General features: G+C 39.5%; 1 protein-coding gene across 1 annotated transcript in view; it reads right to left on the bottom strand.

Annotated features, from left to right (window-relative positions):
* Window positions 1-19,077: 19,077 nt before the first annotated feature.
* Window positions 19,078-24,323, bottom strand: part of LOC133978200 (uncharacterized) — an 88,333-nt gene continuing 83,087 nt past the window's right edge. Inside the window, exon 4 of the mRNA XM_062416580.1 lies at window positions 19,078-19,228. Within this exon, the coding sequence (XP_062272564.1) occupies window positions 19,078-19,228 (151 nt within the window). The remainder of the gene's footprint in view (window positions 19,229-24,323) is intronic.

Genomic DNA, 24,323 nt, shown 5'->3' with positions numbered 1-24,323 from the left:
GCCCTTCACTATGTACACGCTCTCACCACAACCTATTAATGTCGTGTCACAGCCAGACAACAATGTAATGATGATTAAAATGATACTAATCGAAATACCAAATGGCACCCATTATCATTACAGTTAATTATCTGCCATTCCACTGCAAGCAAAGTGTGACAGCAAGCCGTCACATCCAAGCGAACAAATAGCAGAGCAATAACCTGGGTCAAAAGAATGGAGGCTGTGACTCTGCAGGAGGCATATTAGAATATTCCCGTCTGATTGTCACAGCGGGGAGTTTTACAGTGATACATCATTGATCCGATTCAACATCAGCATTTCAGGCCTCCTTTAATGTTCGGGAATGTTTTGAAGCTAAGATGCTTAAACTCACAATGAGATTTGGTTATTTAAGATCTTGCAATGTGAAAACAACTTTATCTGACATTCAGATTAGGAGAAGGGTAGGGTGGTAATGATCACAAAGGAAGCTGGTGTCGCAGGGAAGAGATATTCATTACTGCTGTGACAAGAGGAGACAAGTAATGTGTTTGTAGCCATGTTTACTGTGATCAGTCAAAAGATTGCATGCTACAAATTGAATCACAATTGAACAATTCCCAAGGTCAACAACAAGAACAACCTCATCTTGAATGGATGTAATCCGATTTGGCCTTGACTCCCGCCCTCTGGCATTGGTGGAGTCTAAGGGAGCGATAGGAAGGATCATTGCTTGCCTAGTAACTATCAATAGGGCCTTGGGACAGCTTCCTGCCCCTTCATGATCTTCTAGGAAGGACAGAGATTCATTGGTACCATCCGTTGATGAATTTGACTTCACCCTTCCATCACCATGCGAGGCCTGAAGCAGGTTAACACTATGAGGCAATGTAACAGCTAAAAATAGGTTATCGCTTGTATCAACTGAGCGTTCACTAGACCCGCACAGTCCTAACAAAGCTATGACTATACACGGCAGGACTGCCAAAATGATGATTTCTCTGAATGCTGAAGTAATGAGCAAGAATGATACTTGCTATGCTACTTGTAGCTACTTGCTATTTTTTTGGGGGGTGGCACGCTTTTTAATCATTAATTTTATATAATTTTAATATCCTAAGCAAAATTGTGAGAGCTAAAACTTTTGCACTTGTTTCTATTTTAAAACAAATCTGCTGAAAACATTAAAAAGTCAGCATTAGCAGCAGCAGCTTTATGCTAGCTACACCTGATAATCTGCTATTGTCAGTCATCAGTTAAGCTGGAAAATAACCACATTATGTACAAGAAATGACAAGTTATTGTTTTTCCTCTGTGTGAAATCAATGACCCATTTAAAAAATGCCTGATTTTAAGTGCTAAAAATGTCAAGTTAATCTCTGTAAACTGCATGCTAGTTTTGAAAGCTTCACAGCTAGGTGCATCAACAGTAGCTAAGCATTTACTAACTCTGTACATGACATTCATGCAAATACACAGGCAAATTAACAGTATTCTGTACCCTTTATTGAAAATCCATTCAATAAAGAATTTATTAAGAGAAGGAAGGACATAAGAATAATAATAAAAGGAAGTCAATCAACGATATTTCTTTACATCTGTGCTCCAAAGAGAACCCTTACAGAAAATGTGAGGTTACTTCCACGTGGGCTGAAGCTTTAATCAAACAAAAAGAGGTCACACTGTATGCATAACATTTCAGCTGCTGTGGATCAAAACAACTGATTTGAAAGTAGGCTAATGAATGCAGAACATTAGAAGCCGTTTCCTCTCTTCCTCCTCTCAGAGCATTACCATTGATGTCAGAGTTGTGCTCAAAGTGAACCAAACACAAAATCATTTGGGCTTTTTCTCCTCTGTAGACGGAAACACACACATTGATCTATCTGCCCTGACTCATTATTCATTTTATGCACTGCTAAACAAGACAATACACAGAATTATAAATCTATGGGTCATTTCATAACTTCTGCATTCGTCTTTGGCAGGCTTCTGCAGATCGGTGTAATCATGCAAATCCCCTCCTGCAAAAAATAAGAGTGGAAAGATAACGCAATGGTAAATGACTAGGACAGACTTCTAAATTTATGATTTTTATGAAAGGGGAAGACACTTTGCAAAATAAAAGCAGATTGTTGCTCCTCTTGTCTGATAAACCATTTACTGCAAGCGGATCTCTGTCTGGTAAGTTGACAACCAATATCTGATGCAAGGCTTACAGAGAGTCGAAAGTGTTTACTGTGCAACCAATGTTTCTGATTACATAATCTTGAGGAACTGGGTTAAGTAAACAAATTATTAGGGCTGGGTATCGTTTAAATGATGATATCAAGTACCCTTTTGTGATACCGATACAATTTGAGTACCTCATTCGATACCCATCATGTGACTAGAAGCATTAAATTGTGTCAAATGCCACCACTCCTCCGCATGGCAGTGGGCCAATCACATGTCGCATTAAATCGAAGAACGCTTGCGTAGATTGGCTGTGAGCAAGCCCATACAAATAGTCATATTTTCTAGCTCTGGGTGCAAAAAGGATCAATTGCAGTTATCGTTTGACGGGAGACGTTTTGATACTACTTAGTATCGTTTTATTTTGGATGATACCTTAAAAGGTATTGAGTACAGATACCCAGCCCTACTAATTATTATGATATTTTCTTGAATACAGTGTTAGATTGTGACCGACACAATATAATATCAACTGTATGAAAATATTCTAAGACCAAATATCATTTTTCTGGGTTTTGTCTGTAGGCGATTGGACAATCCAACAATGTACAGTACCAGTTAAAGGTTTGGATACTTTCTCATTGAAGACAATGGGAAAGTGTGTCCAAACTTTTGACTGGTATTGTACATTTACCTCCCTGCTTTACTAAATATGTTCTAGAAGAAAACATAACATCTGCCAGGATTTTGTTCACTGGCTTTGTTCCAATCTAGGAAATGTGACATTATTATACAACAACAGAAAAGTCATACAGAGGAGGTATATAAAGCGCCAGACCATGACATTGGAGACCTTGTCTTGTTGGACGTGTCCCACATGTAGATATATTTCTATGTCCACTTGGGAGCAGCGGAACAAGCTGTACACACAACACTGACACATGATAATTATAAAAGGTTGTCATGTCTAACCTGTTATAGCAGCCTGTTTACACATACTGTAAAGCAGACACAGAGCCACATTATCATTCATAACTTGTTCTGTCCACCTGATGAATGTAAATATGATGTTCACTCTATTTCAGCTCTGTTTTGCTCTTTACAACTCCTGAGGGACATCTTTAGTGGCTAGTAATCTAGCTAGTTGTTAATTGCCAAACCAACAAAAAGACACTAAATGGTGTATTATAAAAAAATGAATTAGCGCAGCTTTAGTGTATTTTTAGTTGCCTAAATATAAAAATGTTAATCATGCTTCAGTTATTTGGAGTGTATATTGCAAAGAAAACCACTGAAAACCATTGATAGTACATATTTGACAGATTTGTACAATATGTATATTATGAAAAGAAAAAATAGAAACAAAATCCCATTTGCTGTAATATAAAATGTAATTTTTAGGAGAATGGGAGAGGAAAATTGCCAGAGGACTTATTTTTCCATCAGCCTCCTTTATGTCCAATTCTGGCAAAGATTTAATCTAAATAATGAAAACAGATTTTGAACATTTTGCACTTAATCATCTTGAAAAAGAAAGTACTTGTTTCCAGAGCAGCTCGTGGGTGAGACACCTACTGACTGTGTGTAGAAGCCAGAGATGAACAAGCCTCTTATGACAGGGTGGTAATATGATGTTAATATTGTCCTTACATAGTTGACACACACATACACACACACACAGAACTCCTCTGCCTGCTGGGCGCTTCACACTTAGTGCTGCTGAACCAAGTCTGCCACGTACAGCTTGTCAGGAGTCGGTTTAAAAGAACTTCAAATGTTCTTTGAAAAATAACGAGATGATCCAAACCTTACATGTTTCGAGCCTGCTTTTCTATTGACTATTGCGGTTGTCTGACAGCATCTTAACGCTGACATTTTTCTCCCCTTTCATTTGGAAATACAAGACAGGATTACACGTGTTGTTATTGAATTAGAGTGACACGGCAATCCAATTTTTGGTCGTGGCAGTGAATGGAACTGCGTCGAGCTGGTGTGGTGCGCAGGACTCAGTGCGCTCGAAAATCTATCACTACATCCCCTTCATTCAAAATGTAGAAGTAGAGCAAATGAGAGCTTAGATGTTAGGGATACAAGAAGGAGCATGCAGCACTTTTTAAGTAGCAGTGTTGATCACTTTTCTTTAACATTTTAATTGGTAGGGATAAGACAAAAACAAGCTGTTGAAACTGTCAGCAAGGCCATTTAACCTGAGATTGAAACTAAGCGACTAATACTTATCATTTCTGCATTAGGTCCCGTTAAAAGGTCGCATTTCACTTGTTTTTTTTTTTTTTTTTTAGTTAAGATTGTTTTGGCACAGACACCTTCATTTAACAGTAGACAGACAGGAAACCAGGGGAGACAGTGGGGTGTGACATGCAGCAAAGGACCTCCGGCCGGGATTTCAACCGGGGTCGGCCACGTATGTGGCATGCACTCTAAACACTCGTCCACCTGCGCGCCAGCATTTCACTTGTTAATAGCACATCCATGAACATCATAAAATCTCATCTTATCGACCAGAAAGATAGTCATAACAATTATAACAGTATAACGTTTATGAGAGCATTCAAGGGCCTAAGTTTGGTCTAAAAAGTAACTTTTAACTGTAAGGATACTTTGTCAAATACACACATAAAAGATGGGCACAAATTAAAGAAAAACAGGTACAGGTCTGAGTTGTTGACCCTGACAGGATCGGATGGCTCTGTTATGCTGTGGGACTAGGGAGCATTTTGCTGTCACGGTTGTTGGTACATTTGTACCCTTAGAGTGAAGGGTCAATTCAAATCAATACAAAGTTCAATGCAAACAGTGATAACCTTTATCCTATGATGAAACGTTGCTATCCTTATGGGAAGTGGTCTCTTCCAGGATGACAGTGCTTCCATTCAAAGGACACGAGAGGTCACTGAATGATTTGATGAGTATAAAAATGATGTGAATCATATGCTATGGCCTCTACAGTCACCACATCTCTACCCACTTGCATCTTTTGGTGTGTGCAGGCCACTACTGAGAACCTTCTTTGACTCTGTGGTGGCATCTGCACTCAGAAAAATGAATTATCCCATAGTTTATTTTTAAGTATTTGCATCTATTTGATTTTATTTAAATAATAACATTTTAAGAATTTATTTATTCAGATTCCTTAAAATCAACATAAATCTGTTAATTGCGAAACCAATGAAATGTAATCAGTTAAAACGTATGAATATAGTTTAAATATGATGAGCTGTGGCTCAACCAAGGTTCATTTAGTTAAAATTTATGAGACTGGTTTCCATTAGGTTTATGTAATTTTAGTACGTCCATGCTCCACCCTCCAGTCCAGTAGGTGGCGGTAATGCAACTGGTGTGTCAACGGCCTTTTAAATTCAAATTCAGAGTCACTCACTAGAGAAGAAGAAGGACTTTTTTTCAGCCCTCATGCTTGCAAAATAGTGGATTTTGTTCCTGTATCAGTTGTACTCAACACTGTCTGTTGTAGTAATTTGTGGTTGGAGCGCTTGTGTAGGGATAGAGTAGTACTACTGGTTAGCAAATGTGAGGGCTGGAAAGAAGCAATATTAGTGAGTCTTGTGCATCCTTCAAAACTTTAGCTTTGGATTGCCTCTTAAAGTCGTTTTGGTGGGCCATATCTATTTTACTCATTTTGGAGAACACTCCCTGTGAAGTTTTAAAACCACATGCCTTTAAAAAAATGAATGAACACAACTCATTTTCTTTGTCTATTTTCCAGGACAGCGAGTGTGCAGAGGCTGAGTTGGGGATTGCACAGACAACAATGGGCATCTACGTCATTCGGGCGGATGGTGCTGAACCTGGAGACGAGATATATGCAGATGTTGGTGTTGTACTTGAAGGTGTGGAAGTTCTGCAAAACCTACAAAGTGTCACCCTTGGATGCATGATGCTCTTCGGACTGATTTATGCACTTAACTTAAGCTACCCTAAGGACCTCAAGAGCACATTTGAGGTATTCCAAAAAATCCTGATGGAACTGGACACGACCAAGCTTTCACCAAAAGTCCAAGCACTGAAAATTAAGATGTTCCAGTGATGGGCCTGATACCTGATATGCAGATGTTTCCCCCTGGAAAATGTATAGCAAAGCAACTGCAATTTTCAGTGGTTGTTTGAGTATTTGTGCAAATTTTGCAATGTGTTTACAGTTCTTGGTTGTTATTGCTGCAGAATATCTCCATGCACCTGTAATTTAACATGTCAGTGGGGTGGTGCAAAGCCATTCAACCACTTGGCTTTATGGCAGTGTCCTGGATTGATCAGGTAATGACGAAAATTTCAAAAAATGAATGTCTGGTAATCCTTGAAATGTTGGTGTACTGTAAGCATACAGTTATTCTGCTTGATTTACCTGTCCTGAAGTTTCATACATTTTAGCAGAATGACACAGTTTGTTATTGCTGCAGAAAGGTCTGTTTCCAAATGTTAATTTAAAATGATAAAAGTAAATGTGCTTATGCTGATTCAGAGACCAGACGTCCTAAAACTAAAAGTTAATATGTGACTGTGTAATTCACCTGATGCACTGATGTTGCCTTCTGGAGAATGCAGTGCAGCAAAGTGGTGGACCTGCTGCAAATTTCAGTACTTATGAGTTAGCTTTTCCCCACGTGTTTAAATGTTTGCATTTGTTAGGCTATTGTGTGGCAAAATAAGTAAAATGTCTCTGCCTAAATGTGCACAAATGAGTATTTTTAGGTGTTTGGTTTATTTTTGTTTGTATTTTTTGCATGCTGAAATGAGGGCATTTTCTTCTCTTTTTTTCTTTTCAACACATGTGAATGAGCACTGGTTCTGTTCTCCTCTTTTCTGGCTTTGTATCATGCTGAATGGAGGTGGTGTAGTGTGATGTATTGCTGCCTTTGAGTTTTCTCACTGCCATAACTTGCCACATGCCTGAGAAGTCTAATAAATAAAATGTTAAACAAGCTGATCTGACTGTTTATAATATTGTTACTGCAAGTATTACTGTAGGTACAGGCTGAATGGAAAACAAAATTAATCATTTTAATTAATTAATAATTAAAATGTAATAATTTAAAATACATCGGGTTTATTATTTTAAGTACATAAACTTTATGAATTTCATTTAAATTGCATATAGTACATAAACCTTTTTCTATGTATTTCAAATACATTGGAGTAATTCATATTGAATACATACACTCGTTCTTAAGTATTTGAAACAAATTGGATTTATTTATGGTGAATACATAAATCTGTCATTGTTTATTCAAAACACATTGGGTTTATTAGTATTATTACATAAATCTCATTCTTAATTGTTTAATTTACATTTGACTGACAAATATGCAGCACATAAAGTTTATTGGCCTGTTTATGTTAAATCTAAGTAATTCAAATGGATGGAAATTTTATATGCAATTGAAATACATAAATCTAATGAATTAGGCCTAAATATTTCTGTGAATGTGTGGTCTCTTATGCAGTGGTGTGTTGGGTAGGCGTATTAGACAGCGCTCTCCACCACCATCAATACACTAAATGAGGGAATATCTCTTGAAGAATGGTGTCCATCTCTCCTGTAGAGTTCAGAGACTGTAGAATCAATGTCAAGGAGCATTGAAGCTGTTCTGGCAGCACTTGGTGGCCCAACACCTTACTAATAAACTTTATGTTGGTTTTTCCTTTAATTTATCATTCATTTTGCCATCAGAGCTCACTTGAGAGCAGTGGCGCAAAAAGTGGGTATGCACTATATGCGGCGCATAGGGGCGCCACAATTGAGGGGGCGCCAAAGCGATGGGGGGAAAATTATTTCGAGTCTGCATTTTCTGTATTTAACAGCGTTTGTGCATGTGTAGTAAATGATATGATCAATAACAGAGGCACGTCACTGATTAGGCGCGCCTCCCTCCCCCGCCCCTCCGCTAATCGCCTCCCCTCCATTCACCTCTTCCCCCCCCCCTCTCCACACTATAGGCGCTCCGGTGCGCGCCCCGTCGAGCACGCGCATGGAGAGGCAGAAAATAAAGCTCTCGGGGCACAAAACAGAAAACGGAAGAGGGAGAAAGAGAACGATTTCGTAGGGATGAAAAAAAGCTTTTCAAAGTGGTTGAAAGACAGTAGGTAAGTTATGTCAGTGTATCAAGAGGAGGCTTGTAAATATTCAGGTTAGCTAAAGCTACTAGTAAAATCACAGGTTACTGTTGTCTTGCAACTGTGCACTGATCAGTATTTACAATATAACAGATCATGACAAGAAAAATAAAGGAACTTGTTTGTGGTTACTTTGTTGTTCAGACAGTTATCTTTTTTTTTAACTACATGGTGAATCATAAACGAATAAATTATAGAACTTGGGAGTGATACACTTGAGTTTAATGTTTTCACTCGGATATAACACTACAGTGCTGTTGCGATGTATCTGATAAGTCTGATCAGATGCAGTGTCCAATCAGTAACTGATATCCAATAAGGATATCATTTAAAATTAAAATTTCATGTTTTTTATATGTGGTTTGACTGCTGTATTTTTGAAACCTCCTTAACACAAAGTTCATGTCATTCAGGTGTGAGGATGGAAAGAAAGAATCAGGACACACAGGAGAAGGCGACAGGTTGGTCTAATATTAGGGACAGCCACTTGATACCAAGTGATTAATTTCTAAATATTATTTATATTGAAAAATTGCATTAGCAAGATGTGTAATTTATTCAAAGCTATTAAATAATGCTTGTTTGACAATATGACTTAGTGGAGAAGAACACAGGCAAGGGGTGAAGGAGACAGACATGAGGTCGGTGATGACATCTGCTATAGAAAAGACCAGTGATGACATCAGGTACACTCACAGAAATAATTCATAAGATTTATGTATTTCAATTGCATATAAAATTTCCATCCATTTGAATTACTTAGATTTAACATAAACAGGCTTTATGTGCTACATATTTGTCAGTCAAATGTAAATGAAACAATTAAGAATGAGATGTATGTAATAATACTAATAAATCCAGTCATAATGTGATGTCGTCTTAACCCTTAAAGGGTCATTAAAAAAAATTCAGGCGGGGGTGCCGGGGGGTGGGGGGGAGCGCCTGCAATGTATTTGCATACCCCTCAGAAAGTAGGTAGTTGCGCCCCTGCTTGAGAGCATGCATCTCCACTGCTGCTGCTACCAGCATTGTCCTGATAAAATGACGCATGACATTCAGCACGTATTAGCTGGCATGCTATGATACATTTTTTACTTAAAAACCCATTTTATGACAACCCATTTAATAATAACTCACCTCGTGGTTTATGAAATAGAGAGTCTGTTTGTATGAGTATCTTTAGTGCAAAAAATAGGTGAATTCTAGATGAATAAACTTCTATCTTTTCTTAAACATTAAAGATGCACTAACTGATTTGTAGACCACTTGGTTACAACTATCTGTAAACATGAAGTTAAACAAAAGTTGACATATCATTATCTTATTAACTTGATATGTTAGCACATTAAATACGTTAGCAAACAATTGGCTAGTTACACTATTAGCACGTATGGAAACACATTCACTCTCCTGTTAGCAGTGTTTTTATGTCAACTCTGTCTGGCTTTTTAGCTGCTAAATGCTCCTGCTAGTTGCTAAAATGATCTGTCAGTCAGTACACTTGTTTTTATGCCGCCTACTTCTGCTGGAGGTTGATGAAAGCCATCATGGCTCTGGGCTGTAAAACCAAAACAATAAGCTGAAAGATGCTAAAACGCTCTGAAGAGCTGACTTGCAAAGTTAAGTGATAATTCTACTGTAATCAATGTGATCCATTATCAGTGTAAAAGTATTGACCCTAGCTTTTTTAAAGTTAGGCAAGGCTAGGCTTTAAGATGTTAATTGTTCACTTAGCTAACTTACAGAACTTAGTTTGGTTCCTCTTAGGTAAGGAGTTTTTCTCCATCTTTTACTTTTGGTATTCTACTGAATAATAAAATGAACTTGTTCTTTCAATCTTCATCACAAAAACCCACTTTTGTAGAAAGTGGATACTCAGAATAGACATTACTAGTATAGCTTCTGCGTAATCTAAGTGGTAGGATTGTTAGAAATCATTACAAATATTTGTAGGGACACTCCAACGTTGTTCCTACAATGTATACCCAAATCTACGTCTTTAACATGGCTACATACATAAGGGAACAGAGTTCCTGGATGACAGCAGAGATTAAAGCAAAAAGAAAGCAAAGCATGTGCATAGAAAGAGGAAGAAGCCACAAAGAATTACAGCTGCAGGCGTGACACCAGACTTAATGTGACTATTATCTGGGTCTGGGAGAAAAATTGTGAAATACAGATGAACATCCATTTCTTCAGCGTGGATGGCAAACTGAAAATTAAAGAGCAGTCGCGGCTCCTCAGGCTTTGCCTGGTTTAAACTGACCTCTGGCTGCTCATAGGAAAGAATCACAGCAATAAAACTGGATTATTTAGTTCATAAATAACAATTTTTCTTGAAAAGTGCAGTCTCACTAGCGTTTTTTACTACGCCCCTAAGTTTTTTTTCCCCTTTTCATTTTCTGCTGCTTTATGAAGGACTTTCATCATTATCTCGCTGTTTTTTTACTTGACTTTATTTTCCAACTCTACATCCTTGAGCTCTCGAACTGCCTAAACTCTTCTATTCTGTAACCATGGCTACAACTGATCAAATATCCCAAAAAGGAGGGGGTTAAATCACCCTCAATAGTAGTGCTTCGGGCGTTCAATGCCGTTTTTGCACAGATTTGGAAGACAGAGATGTTCCCATTACATCTTATAAAAACACTATAAACAAACTAAGGCCACATTTACACTGAAAGTATTATTGTCTAATCCAACGTCTATACAAATGCAACATCACATTATGTTTGCATGACTCAACTTGGAGGCCTTCACTTATGTGACACACATATATAAACTGCCTACAGAGAAATCAAAGCTGACATTTCAACAGACACCAACACTGAGTCCAGTCAAACAGAGCTCTGCTGTTATCTGTTATCCTGCATCCAAAGGTTTGTGGGCTTGAATATGACGCTTTTTAACAGCCAGACAGCATCAGCATATTTTATGAATATTAAACATTTACTTACAGTAAAGACATACAAGTGAAAATGTGCTATTGTTCCTTTTCTGGCAGCCTGCACTACATTCTATATATGGTTAAGGTCAATCCATGAATGATTTAAACACAGACAAACATAGGAACACTATTGACAGTATGGGAACCATTTCTACCATGCATTGCAAATCAGTCCTCACAAGAACATCAGTAGTCGTGTCTTTAACTACTTTAACATTTTTGTGACACACAACCATGGGGAAAGCAGCAGCTGTAAAATGGTGGATACATTTTATGAGTGTCACAATCAAGGTTGCATTAGTTCCCCCAGGGGCCGCTGGGCACTGGAGCCTAGGTCCTCAAACAACTTTTATTTTATTATGATTGGATAACGCTGCTGTCGGGCTGAAACCTGGTAATTCCATATTTTGTTTTGGCCATACTAGGTTTCTGACAGTGACTGTAATTAATCCAAATCAAGAGAATGGGTCAAGCCTTGTGTTGTATTTCTGTAGAGACTGACAAAAAAAAAGCACACACATTATTTTTTCCCCATCATTGAGGGTCCCTTTCTGCTCAAGGGCCCCTCGCCACTTCCCCATATTACCCGTATGGTAGATCCAGCCATGGGCACAATCCCTTCCAAAGGACTCGTTTCACTATCAGAATTTGATCAAATTGGTCTGATCCTGTTAGGGAAGTCACACAATTAAATTGTTTTATCCCTATTCAAATTAGTGGAAGGTTAAACCAGAAGTTAGTCTCTGGTGTGAGCATGCTCAGTATGTTTTCAGCCTGGTTATTTTTAGTACAGGAGTAAGAGTCTTTTTTGGCTTCATGCACCACTGAGTAACTTTCAGGAATCAATGGGGAACGCTGTATCCAGTTCTCTTTATACTGTACATCCATGGTCTTGCAGAGAGAACATTAGCCAGACACCAATTCATTTTAGCCATTATGGAATTAACGTTAATTAGCTACAGCTCATCTAATCTGCCAAAGGTGATATCTGTCATTCAACAGATGATGTCGGTTGGTTAAACATGAGAAACTGATAACTGCTACTGCTGTTACATGTCAGCAGGTTTTTGAGCTGCTGCTACCACATGGCACACAACTCTGTAATGTTATCCATATCTATCCTCTTAAAAGGTTTGGCAGCTTATAAAATCTTATTCGTAGGTTCTTAACCCTGTTGGCATTCACACAGGAGCTTTTTTTCATTTTTCTGTTGTTTCCTAGCAGTCAAAGTGAGAAGGAGGCACCTTCACTCAATACAAAGTCAAGGGAGAGCAATTAATTATTTTCCCCTCTGGAGTGGGCGGGACTTCATTGCTCTCTGCCTCTATGGTGTAACTTCATCACTCAGTGAGTCAGGCAGTCAGTCATTCAGTGGCAGACATTCGGGGTTATGGGGTAGTGTGCAGCCGCTCCAGCCAATAAATTGATATCAAGCTTCTGTCAAGTGTTGATTTTGCTTACAGCAGAAAAACTCCACCTTGTACTAGCTTATGCTAAACTAATTTGAGTTTTGGGACATCCCCAAATTGTAGGCAATTATCAAATAATAACATTCATTCTAAAAAAGCATGCATCTTCAAAATCTAATTCTGTGCTTTGCTGGGCCATATCAATGAGATATGAATTGGCACCATTTTTCATTTTAATCAAAAGATACCTGTTTATTATACGAGTGAAGAGAAATAATATCAGTGAAATAGAAGCTGGAGATAAGTGAATACGCTTAGCCAGACTGAGGGAACTGGTGAAAACGGCACAGAATGCAAACCACAGATGGCCTGAAAACACAAGAAACATCCATTACACTCTATTCACTGTGGCTTTGTTGTGGCCCGCCGCCTCATTACCATGCTGTCGTTCTGACCTGAGAAAACCCTGCGTATTGACAAAGAAGAGAATAAGAGCCGTCTATTGCATATTGTACATTGCAGTTATATTTGCCCTGCTCATGCTGAACGACTGCCAAAGTCTGCCTGTGACTGGAAGGGAGGAGGAAATGTTTATACACCAACTTCCAGACAGAAAGAGAAAGAGTTTGATGAGGAAGAATATGTTATCTTGACCCTGGACTTGGCTATTCAGCAGCATGTTCAGAGGATGGATGAGTTTTACTGTTATCTGATGGAAGGCGCATATCTTCTAAATGTCAGCTTCTCAAAAACAGAAAACAATGTCCTCATAGATGCAAATGTTTATTTGTGGGAGTTTATTTGGTGCTGGCAGTTATGGAGTTTTCTGACCACACAGAGGTCGGTGTGCACTTTACCATCAGATAACAGGCAGGAGAAGGTTTAAGAAAGTATTTAACCTAGGCCTGTCACAATAATGTAATTATCAGCATCATCATGTCTATATATGGACTTATCATATGATACATGAACATGACTTTCATCATTTATTTGACCTCAATATAACCACACTTCACATTAGCAGCTGAGAGGCTATTCATGTCACATTGGTTAAGCAAGTAGTGTCCTCCATTCCTCACTGTGTACATCCTGAGTGGAGACTGTAGAAGAATTAAAGGTAAATAACTCTGTCCCCAACCATAATGACAGTCTGTGTTTTTACAGTCCAATCCCAGCCCCCGCCCCGCTTGAATTATTATACTATTATATTATCATTATATCAGTGGTATAAAATAATCTTCAAATTACAATAATATTGTTTATTGCGATTATTTCTGACACAATATATCGTCTAACGAAAGTAGTTATTGCGACAGGCCTAACTTAACCATTTCATTTTCATGCTAAACACACATTCACATTTATTTTGTATACTTCACATTAAGCTGTGAGATCTTTAGGGAATAGCTACTGTTAATAAAACACAGTGATCAGCTGATTCTCATTGACGCAGAATAACTCCACTGTAACCTTTTGAGTGAATTGAACTTTGACATGCAAGGTGAGGCTATTGACCAATAGCAAAAGAGTGCTAACTTTTGAGCCAGAGAGCCCCCAGACTGGTAGGATAAATCCGGGTGGGGAAAGTGAAAAAGCAGCATTTTTTCCTTCCTTATTACCACCCCACCCCACCTACTCCAGTGGAGCTGCTCAGTGGCCAGCACCCCCCACCCCCTTCTGTTTTTACAATGACACACAAACTCCTGCAAGTAAAGACTGGTGAAAGGCAGCAAACGCAGCGAACATGTGACGCTGCATGTTAGCGGTCAGTGATTAGCTGATTACAACTGCACCAGATAATGTGACTGATGCCATGCTAGGCCACTACCCCCCCTTTGGCATGAACTAACCTCCAGAGTGGTGGCAGAGGCACGGATCAATACGCACATGCACACACAGTCACAATCACACTGATTACAAGGGAGCACTGTAGAGAAATATGTATATATATATATATCTATATATATAGATATGGCACATCACTGGATTCAATCCAGATCGACCAATCTCTGCATCTTGCTCTGTGCTGCTTGTGTGTGTGTGTGTGTGTGTGTGGTTGTGTGCTGACTGTATGTGGAGGTGGTGGGAGGGGTGTGTGTATATGTGTGTGTAAGTGTGTATGTGTGTGTTGTTTTCCCTTAGGCACCAGAGGGGTGAACCATCAATCTATCAATTACAGCTCAGCGCAGCCCCTTCTCTCCTCCCCGAGGGTACGGCAAGGCACACTTTAGCGAGCTCGACGCCAGCCCTCTCCTACAGATCTGAGGTGGGAGACACCGAGCCGAGACCGCTGCCTTAAAACGCCTCCTGTGATGGAGAGGCGGGCAGAGGGCCTGCTGCTGCAGCAAAAAGCACATCAATATGTAAAGCCCGAGCAGCTGCTTTACACCAATTATAAAGATATTAGCGTGGCCAAAACATAAAGCACATTTGTTCATTCTCTCTTCCTTCTGAAATACCCACACGTCTTTTGTTGGGGAACAAAGTGTTGTTTTAATAAACTGATACAATGCATAACTCCTTGTGTGGCTCCTTGAAGAATTTGAATCTCATCCGAAGCGGCGTTTGAATGGTAAGTCTTAGTTGGAAGTGGGTGCTTCAGTGTGTAGGAAGGTTACTCCTGGTGCCAGGCGGTGGCGTCCTCCGTCCTAAAAGAGCCGGTTAGGCGCGAGGGCACTGTGTGACCCGATACTGAGGGATGTGCTGGCAGCCTCCCAGTCAGCCGCCAGCTGTCTCTCATCCCCTCCATCATCCGCTAACGCACATGGCCAAAAGGGAAGACACACAGCTCCCTCACACACAGCTCTCCTGGGGTGAAGATGTCCTTTGTGAGCGTCTTCACCCTGCAAGGGAGCGAATTCAGTTCCATCTCAAGCAGAGCGGCTGTACCGCACATGGTGAGTAAGCAAGAGAAAGAGAGAGAGAGAGAGAGAGAGAGAGAGAGAGAGAGAGAGGACAAGTGGCATTCTTCCATGTCCAGAAAGTTACGTAACATGCGGGGGGAAAAGATTTGCTATTGTATAACATCACGGGTAAATCCCTGCTCATGGTAATCACTTTCATTTTAATGAAGCAGGAAGGACCCGGGGTTTATCGGTGCAGGAAAATGACTTCTTTCATCATCTTGTGTGAGGTTGGACCTTGCACATGAAAAACCAATACGGATGTGGTAAAGTTGTAATTAGAACCAATGAGCAAATTTCAAAATTTGTTATTTTTCTCCAGTTTTTTTTCACGCATGATACAACATAAAAGAGAAGGATCCAGGGGGATGAACACATTAGTGACGGCCACAGAGGCCCACAAAAAAGGACACAGCGCAGAGGTCTGAGGCTTTGTGAAAAAACACTGTTCCAACACCCAGAAGACTAAAAATTATGCCCAAAGACAGAGGTGGATAAAGTCGTTCAGCCTTGTGGAAAAGGTCATTTTGGCAGCGGTCGGGTCTATAATGTCAGATTTCATATTCAGAATCTTGTTCAGAGGGAGAAAAAAAGGAATTGGTTGCTTTGCTATAATTCAAAATGTGCTGCAATGTGTTAAATTGCTCCTGTGTCAGAAAGTAACAGCCCTTCACACTAAAACACACGCCCTTGTCATTAAGCGGTGGACGCTTGTACTGAACCCAACGTTTTCCCATCAGCAGGAAGGACGAACGAGAATGTGTGTGTGCGTGTGCGTGTGTGTATGTGAGGGGGTGGGGTCGGGCTTCAAGCTGTTCCAGGAACTATCGCACCCTACCCTCCCTCTGATAAACAATCCATCACTAATTACTTCAACACAAAGCGGGCGACAGCGACAATAACAACAGATACGATCGAGCTCCCATGACGGCAAAACACAGATTTAGTAGCAGAGGAGCTTCCTGTTATGAAGCTTCAGTACAACACGCTGCATTCTGCTGCAGTCAACCACGCGTAACCTGGAAATGCTTTAATAGGTGGAGGTTGACCTTTTGTCACAGAGCGCAGGCGGGGGAGCAGCATCAGTAAATTAACCCTGGATTAACTAATGAACAACACACTGATTTACCTTCATGGCTGCTGTTTCCTTCAACAGTCACACTTAGTATTAAAACCTTCTTCAGTTACATAAATGAATAAAATGAAGTGTATTGTTTTTACAACTAAAACCTTTTGATATTGAGTTTAATGTTAATACATATTAATATTGTTTTCATACATGACTAAATTCTTTAAGTATAAAAACTATGTTATTGGTATTATAGCAGTGAGTTAGATTTAATTTAATTGTTTAGAATGATTGCTGCAGAAAGTCAATTGTCAATATGTCAAAGAATTCAAGGGAAGATTCTGGAAATTCTTGCTTTTTGGAGCTTTTTTAATAGCCTCTTTTCTGTTTAATTGTTTTCTTTTTTATTGTAAAATGTTTTCATATTTTTAGCTTTTGGATTGTTGGTTGGGTAGGCTGTGGCTCAGGAGGTAGAACAGGTCGTCAACCAACCGGAAGATCAGCGGTTCGATTCCCGGGTCCTTGACTCCACATGTCGATGTGTCCTTGGGCAAGTTACTGATCCCCAAATTGCTTCCAATGGCTGCGCCAACGGTGTGAATGTGTATGAATGGTTAGTTTCCCCCTGATGAGCAGGTTGGCACCCTGCACAGTAGCCCCTACCATCAGCGTATGAATGTGTGTGTGAATGGGCGAATGTGACATGTAGTATATAACTGCTTTGAGTGGTCAAAAGACTAGAAAAGCACTATATAAGTACAGTCCATTTACCATTTACCAAAATAAATCTAAAGACATCAGTGATTCTGAGGAAATATGACTGATGATGTAATTTTTCATTATTTTCATTTTTTAGCTAAATTAGTCATTGATTTATTTTGAAAATAATCAACAGACTTCATAGATGATGCAAAAAAGTTGCAACCCCAATCAAAATGTTGGGCAGAGCTGTGAGACTAAAGATTCTGGTGTGATAAAAATAAAAGTATAAATAATGAAATAAGCACAAAATGTGAATGATCTGCAACACATCTTCATGTATAACTTATAAAACTTTAACACACATGGCACACCTAGGGCAAGAGTGAGTCTCCATAGTGTCCTCACTGCTCAGCACATCCTCAGTAACTGCCCCAAAATCCCTTTGAAAGGGCTGCTACCGCTGGCAACAAGAGCAGGTACTAAAGTCTCTAAAGCCTTGATCATCAACAAAAAAGCCTGCAGGTACAGGAACATCACCTTCATCAGGGCTGGAGATAAACCACAGCCACAGCCTACATCACCAGCTGGCCTGTTCACCTCAGTGCCAACTGGGAGTAGACCTAGGCAGGTAGCTCAAGTACCTGGACTACATCACAGCAACCTTCTTGATGCAGGTGCTCCTAGTCGAGCCAACTGTCCACTGGGAGGATCGCAGAAAACGAAACAGTCCAAGTACCAAGAACTGGTGGAACAGTGTCAGAGTTGCGGCTGGAAAGCTCACTGTGAGCCCATTGAGATAGGGTGTAGAGGCTTTGTTGGTTGCTCATTGTGCAAGCTCTACACCTTTTTGGTATCACAGGAGTTAGCAAAAGTAGTCTGTGTACTCAAGGTTCAAATTCAACTGGCAGCAAAACTCTACAAAAATCTAGGCAGTGGAGGTTTTTTAGACTCACACAGTAGCTCTCTCCTTTGCCTCTGCACAATGTTGAAACTGTGTGATTGGTTTGAAAGGCTGGTTACGCCGTGTTCCTGCTGAAGGTGAAGCTCATTCTAAAGGCAGCCCCCATTGCGAATAAGAACGAAGCAAAGACATGAACGGACTCAAGTTCACTGTGGGCTGTGTGCATCGAGGCAACAATTCATCTACTTGAACTGGAAATATTTCAACTCAAGCAAAACAAATTTGGGCTTGTACCCACGGTTTGTGATTCGTCTTTCTGAATGTACAAAGAAAACAGAGTGGAGAGCTCTGGAGGAGAATCACAGAGAGGATAAATGGTTGTTGCATACTTTGCTAGTTACAGTTCACATCTTTACAGTTGGTGTTTAGGCTGTTTGAGATGTTTTGACCTGGGTATCACCTCTCAGGTTATATACAGGCCCTACCTTACTGGTGAGGGTTCTTAAGGCTGCCTGCAGATTCAGCTGAGACAAGGTACTGCCAACTTGTCAGGTAATACTTTCAGTTACAGAAAATCTTAAATATAGGACAGATTTTGTCTTCACACATTTTAGGCACCAACATTTAAGTGAGGATTTTTTCAAAGATGACCAATTTTTAATTTATCAGTTAAGTTCATAGAAAGTTCAGTAAACAGAAGAAACCTGAGTAAGCAGCTTTGCATTTAAAGCAGCAGCAGTTCTCCTCAGCACACCTGCACACAGTCTTTTGGGTACTTGACAGGTCAGTTGTTGATTTCAGTTATTACTTAATTTCAGTTACGAGCTGTTAAACATATAAATTCATTGTGCAATGTTTTGTATGTTGTTCCTGTTCTTGCATAGTGTCATGATGCAGGCTCGTGCCCTCCGGAGAGTAATGACCACGGATGACTGGATGTGCTGGCACTCGGCCAATGGCCTCATTCTGTGGCTGACTGGTGAGCACAGCAGCCTGTGGTGTGGAACACCGGGGTTCAAGACACGGTGTGAGAACCCTCCCTTACTATAGATTTAATGATGTTTCTCTCTAACTTTGACTCAAAGCACCAAATGAATACTTAAAGTAACTTATAATCACATTATAATGCATTATAACAATGATTATAAGGCATTATTTGATTATAATGGACAACTTTTAGAATAATATAATGATAAACTATATTTATAGAGCACCTTTCATTCAAGGGATGTAGCTCAAAATGCTTTACAGTGAAAAATAAAAATACAATACAATAAAACAACAGCAAATAAACAAATAACAGATACAATTAGACATTGAGTACAAATGATACACTGCATTATAAAGTGTATTATATACATATGTATATATTATATAGTGTATTATATACTATACACATATAATATACTATCCTTGCACAAATATGTCAAGCAATTATAAAGTATTATGATACTTGACATTTTTAAGTAAATATAAAATGCTTTATAATGTGTTATGTTGGTTAGAGCATTATGTATATTAGTGTGCTTATGATGATAATTATACAGAGCTATGAGCAGATTATTAACACATTATAAGGCGTCATGGAGAGTGTTACCCACACTCCTGAAACCAAACCATGTCCTTGTATACAACAGTACATTACTGCACATACGATGTGAAACCCTGCTGCTGCTGCTGCTGCTGCTGAGCAGAGAGGCTGCAGTTTAACTTGGAGTGTCTAATAAATGCAGCTCCACTCTGCCTCAGGCTCAATGCAATGATTAATGTATGGGGAAATTGCCAATCTCTAAGTCAGATACTCAACACTATTTCAAACCTGGGGAACGACAATTTCCACCATATTCACCAATGTCCTGAAGCAGTTCTATACATGATACTGTGGGTATCTCAATGACAACATAAAGGCCATGCTATCACTTATTTGAAGGGACTCACAGGCTAAATGTGATCAAAGGAGCTTTCTCTCGTGAGAATCAGAAGTGAGAACGCTATAAAGACTGACTGTATTGTAGTTCCTTCACAGCTCTGTGTTTCAATGATTACACAGAAGACAGAATACCCAAACAAATATCATTCCCTTGTTCAGTACCTAACACTCGCACGCACACGCACACGCACACACACACACACACACACTAAAATTAATCTGGAGTCATGGCAACAAGTTCTGAAGCTCAAAACTGTAAGTCCTGATTCATCATCAGCAAGAATACCCATACATGAACTACATGCTGATGTTCCACTTGTTTTTAGGTAAGTTGAAACATGCTGATATAATTATGATTTTACCAGAATTTGCAGGTTAGTGTTAAATCATTATGGCCGGTTGGTTTAATAACTCAATAAAAACTTGTAGAAATAATGAAAATGTGACAAAGTGGAAACAGCAGTGATAGTAACAGCAGCGACAAAGCAGTAACACACATAATATGAGATATACTGTATGTCTATTCCCCTAGTGCATGCTGGGATGCTCCCTGACATACATCATACAAACACAATCACATGATCAGCACTCCAAAGCCAAATACATAAATGCTAATCCTGGTTTCAACTCTACTCACTCTGCCTTTATTTCAAAGTAGAATACATACAACTTTGAACACAGATTAACACATCAATCCTCAAACTGCATTCCAAAGAAATACATTAAACGGATGAGAATTAACTGGATTATTTTATCCTGATAACAGTGTGTTAGCCTGGATTAGAAGAACAGGAGGTATCACTGCAGTGAGAACATATTAAGTCTTTGCAGCTCTGGATAGCAACTAATACCAGAAAGATGAGAATTCAAAGCATGAAACTCCAACCCAGTGGTACAAAAGCTGTCTTCTCTGCAATAATCTTGTTTGTTTACAATAATTAAACTGAGTCCAAATTAACAGGAGAATTATCTGTTGATGCTCCAAAGCGACACGTCGTACCTTAATGAACGCCTTAAACTGAAGCAGCCGCAGCTGAGGACACCTGTTGTCAGTTATAAGCAGGTGTAGCTTTATAGTAAACAGCTTTTATAGCAACTGAGCATATCAAACACATTTACTCAACAATTATTCATCTCAAAACTTGCAACCCTGCATAGATTAGAATCATTTGAACTCAAGCCAGTATCTCTTGCGGGAGGAGTTGGCACGGATGAAGCTAATGACCACAACAGTGTAGAAAGTATATCCAGATGCAAAGAGAGTGAAGGAGAGATTAGAGGAGACATGTCCCCGCATATCAAGACAGGCATCAGTTTATTGAGGACATGGGGGTTGTGTTGTTAATGCTAACCACATTCAACAACAGCAAACCACCACCACCACCACCACCACCACCACTGTCCGCCATCTGAGTCTCAATCTCTGGCCGTCCCCCAGCATTCCAGAGAATAACACACCAACGCCTGCAGAAAAATCCAATATGTTGTTCTGTTTCCAAAAGCTGGGCTGAAAGTGAGTAAGTGAATACGCCCGGGATTACATTTCACCTTCTCCCTCCCAGATGGAGTCTAATCTCAAATTACAAAGTGCATCCAGGCGGCCGGAGAAATGGGAAAAAAAAAAAAAAAACCCAGACCTCGGGGTGATGCTGAGAATAGTCTTCTATTTCTAAAGGAGATGATGACGCATGATTTTTAAAAATTCGTTACACATGTGTATTTGAGTTATTTACCAAAATAATCTAAACTAAACTAAACTAAACTAAACTTAAGCTAATGTGGATGGCACCTCCTCCAAATTGCCAGTATTTATAAGGGGGAAATGTGCTCCAAGCACTGAAAAAAGAAAGATCCAGGTAGGCTTGCTAAATTCAGCCAAAGTGAATTACCATCAATTTGTTTTCTATGAATATATCAGTATATTCTTTACTCACAAAATGGTGAAAGAGGATCATTCAGTTACTAAAAAAGGAGTCTGAATGATTTGACATTAGAGATGCCAATGTAAAAAAACTAAAGCCAAAAAACAGAGAAGTTAAGTTCACATGAAAGTCATTTTTCATGTTAACGTGATCAAAAGTGACTTATCCTCAACTCATGCCATGTGGGTGGTGAACATATTGTGTCAGTGACACCAGCTGGGCATTTGTTAAAAAGTCTAGTGAGCAAACACATTGCGGTGTTTGATTTCACAGAGCTCTTTTGATGTGGAGCAGTTTCTGTGTCATGTGGCTGCAGCTAATGAAGAGAATGCAGGAGATCAATGTCGCTGCTGCTGCTGCTGCTGGCTGCTGCTGGCCGACAGTGTGGCTCGCCCTGTAAAACATCCTCACATTTCTCAGCAGTGCCAAGCCACAGCCCAAAGAGTCTATTTCAATGCTGAGAAGTCCCAAGCGGACCGCAGAAAAACTACCCGGCAAAGCCAAATTCACCATCGATTGGCTTCCGCACATCAGAGAGCGAGACAGAGAGAGAGAGAGAGAGAGCAATAAGACAGGGAGGGAGCTGCTTGATGGGCTTAACAGAAGAAAAAAAAGATGATCACGATGATCAAGTGGGAAAGAGTGATTCCATACAGCACAATATCTGTATAGACAGTCGGGTCATTTCAGGGGAAGAAAATAAAAACACACTCAAACCTAATCTCTGCGCTCACTTTGGACTCCACTGAGCGTGCTCGTGAAGTCAGAGTGATGGCTATCAACAAATGAGCTATTCATCAGAGCGTGTAAGTCTTTGAACTGTGGAACAATACTTCAATTGTGATTCGGAGCGATACCGTACTGCACAGTCAATTGGGCAAATCTGCTGGGGTGAAATTCATTAAACAAGCAGACAATGTGCCTTGCTGAAACAGATGTGTTGAGAGGTGACGATGACATGGGTCAAAAAATATATATATATCAGAGTGAGACTTGTGCAGCTTCTGTTCATGGGAGGATCTACAAAGCTCTGCCGAGGGAAAAAAACGATTGTAGAAAAGGTTATTAAGAATCTGCCTCAGTACAACATCTGCACAGAAAGAAATGACGACTCAAACTGGTGCTTGAGGCTTTTCGCTCAAAAATCTGCTTTAAAAATGAGTGTGAAGGAGCCTTCTGGTAGCTAAATGGTCACTGGAAGCCGAAATGCCCCTGGGACTTTTATTACTCGTCATGCCTTTCCTCCTTTCCCTTGTTTCCTGTCAGCCTCTTCACTGCCCACTATCCAATGGAGGCAAAAATGACAAAAAAAACTATGTAAAAAGAGTGAGAGCTGCCCAAAAAAATGCATGAAAAATATCAACATATTCGTGTCTGCAAATGTGATAGATAGCAAATGTCCTGAGTCACACCAGAACATATACTAGTTCACTGTAAACTCTATAATATCCAGCAGTCAGAATAAAGGAATGGGTATGAAGCACTGAGCTCTTCGCTATAATGGGTCACATGATAAATTCAGCATCATGTACATTTCCAGAGGCATTAGTTCCACCAGTTCAGATTCAAATTCATGTTATATTCACTACTTTGTTTCTCTTTTTAAAATAATGTATGTTTTCATCCACTTATTAACTCACTTTGCTGTTTTTTCAATCAGTGTTAAGCTTCTGTCAATTAAAACTCAACACTTCTTTAAGTTGTTTCACATTAAAAGTCGTTCAGTGTCTTCAAAGGGCATACACTCTTTATTATCTGGTAGGCTTTCAATATGAAACAACTACAAGAAGTGTTGAGTTTTAACTGACAGAAACTTAACACTAATAGAAAAAAACAGCAAAGGCAAAGCAACTGAATATTAATGGAAGTCTGTGTTTTTACAGAAGTGTAGCAACCACTCTCCAATCCCACCCCCCACCCCCTTGCATTATGTTATTATATTATCATTATATCAGTGGTATAAAATTATCTTCAAATGACAATAATATTGTAATATGTTTATCGCCAACAAAAGTAGTTATAGTAAAAGGTACATCATGTGAATTTCCACAGCATTAATTCCAGATCATGTAATATTCATCACTCTGCTGCTCAACAGCTAATTTAAACCAGTGTAGATCAAAAAAACACATAGAAACATCACTAAAATAAAAGAAATATATTGAAGCAGGGAAAACAGGAGAAATTGGGAATACAGGACTGTCTAAGCCTGTTTGAAATAAAGGCCTAGATCTTG

The sequence above is a fragment of the Scomber scombrus genome, chromosome 3, assembly GCF_963691925.1.
Source record: "Scomber scombrus chromosome 3, fScoSco1.1, whole genome shotgun sequence".
Taxonomy (NCBI): Eukaryota; Metazoa; Chordata; class Actinopteri; order Scombriformes; family Scombridae; genus Scomber; species Scomber scombrus.
The sequence above is the reverse complement of the archived record's forward strand: the minus strand, read 5'-3'. Positions and strand labels throughout refer to the sequence as shown.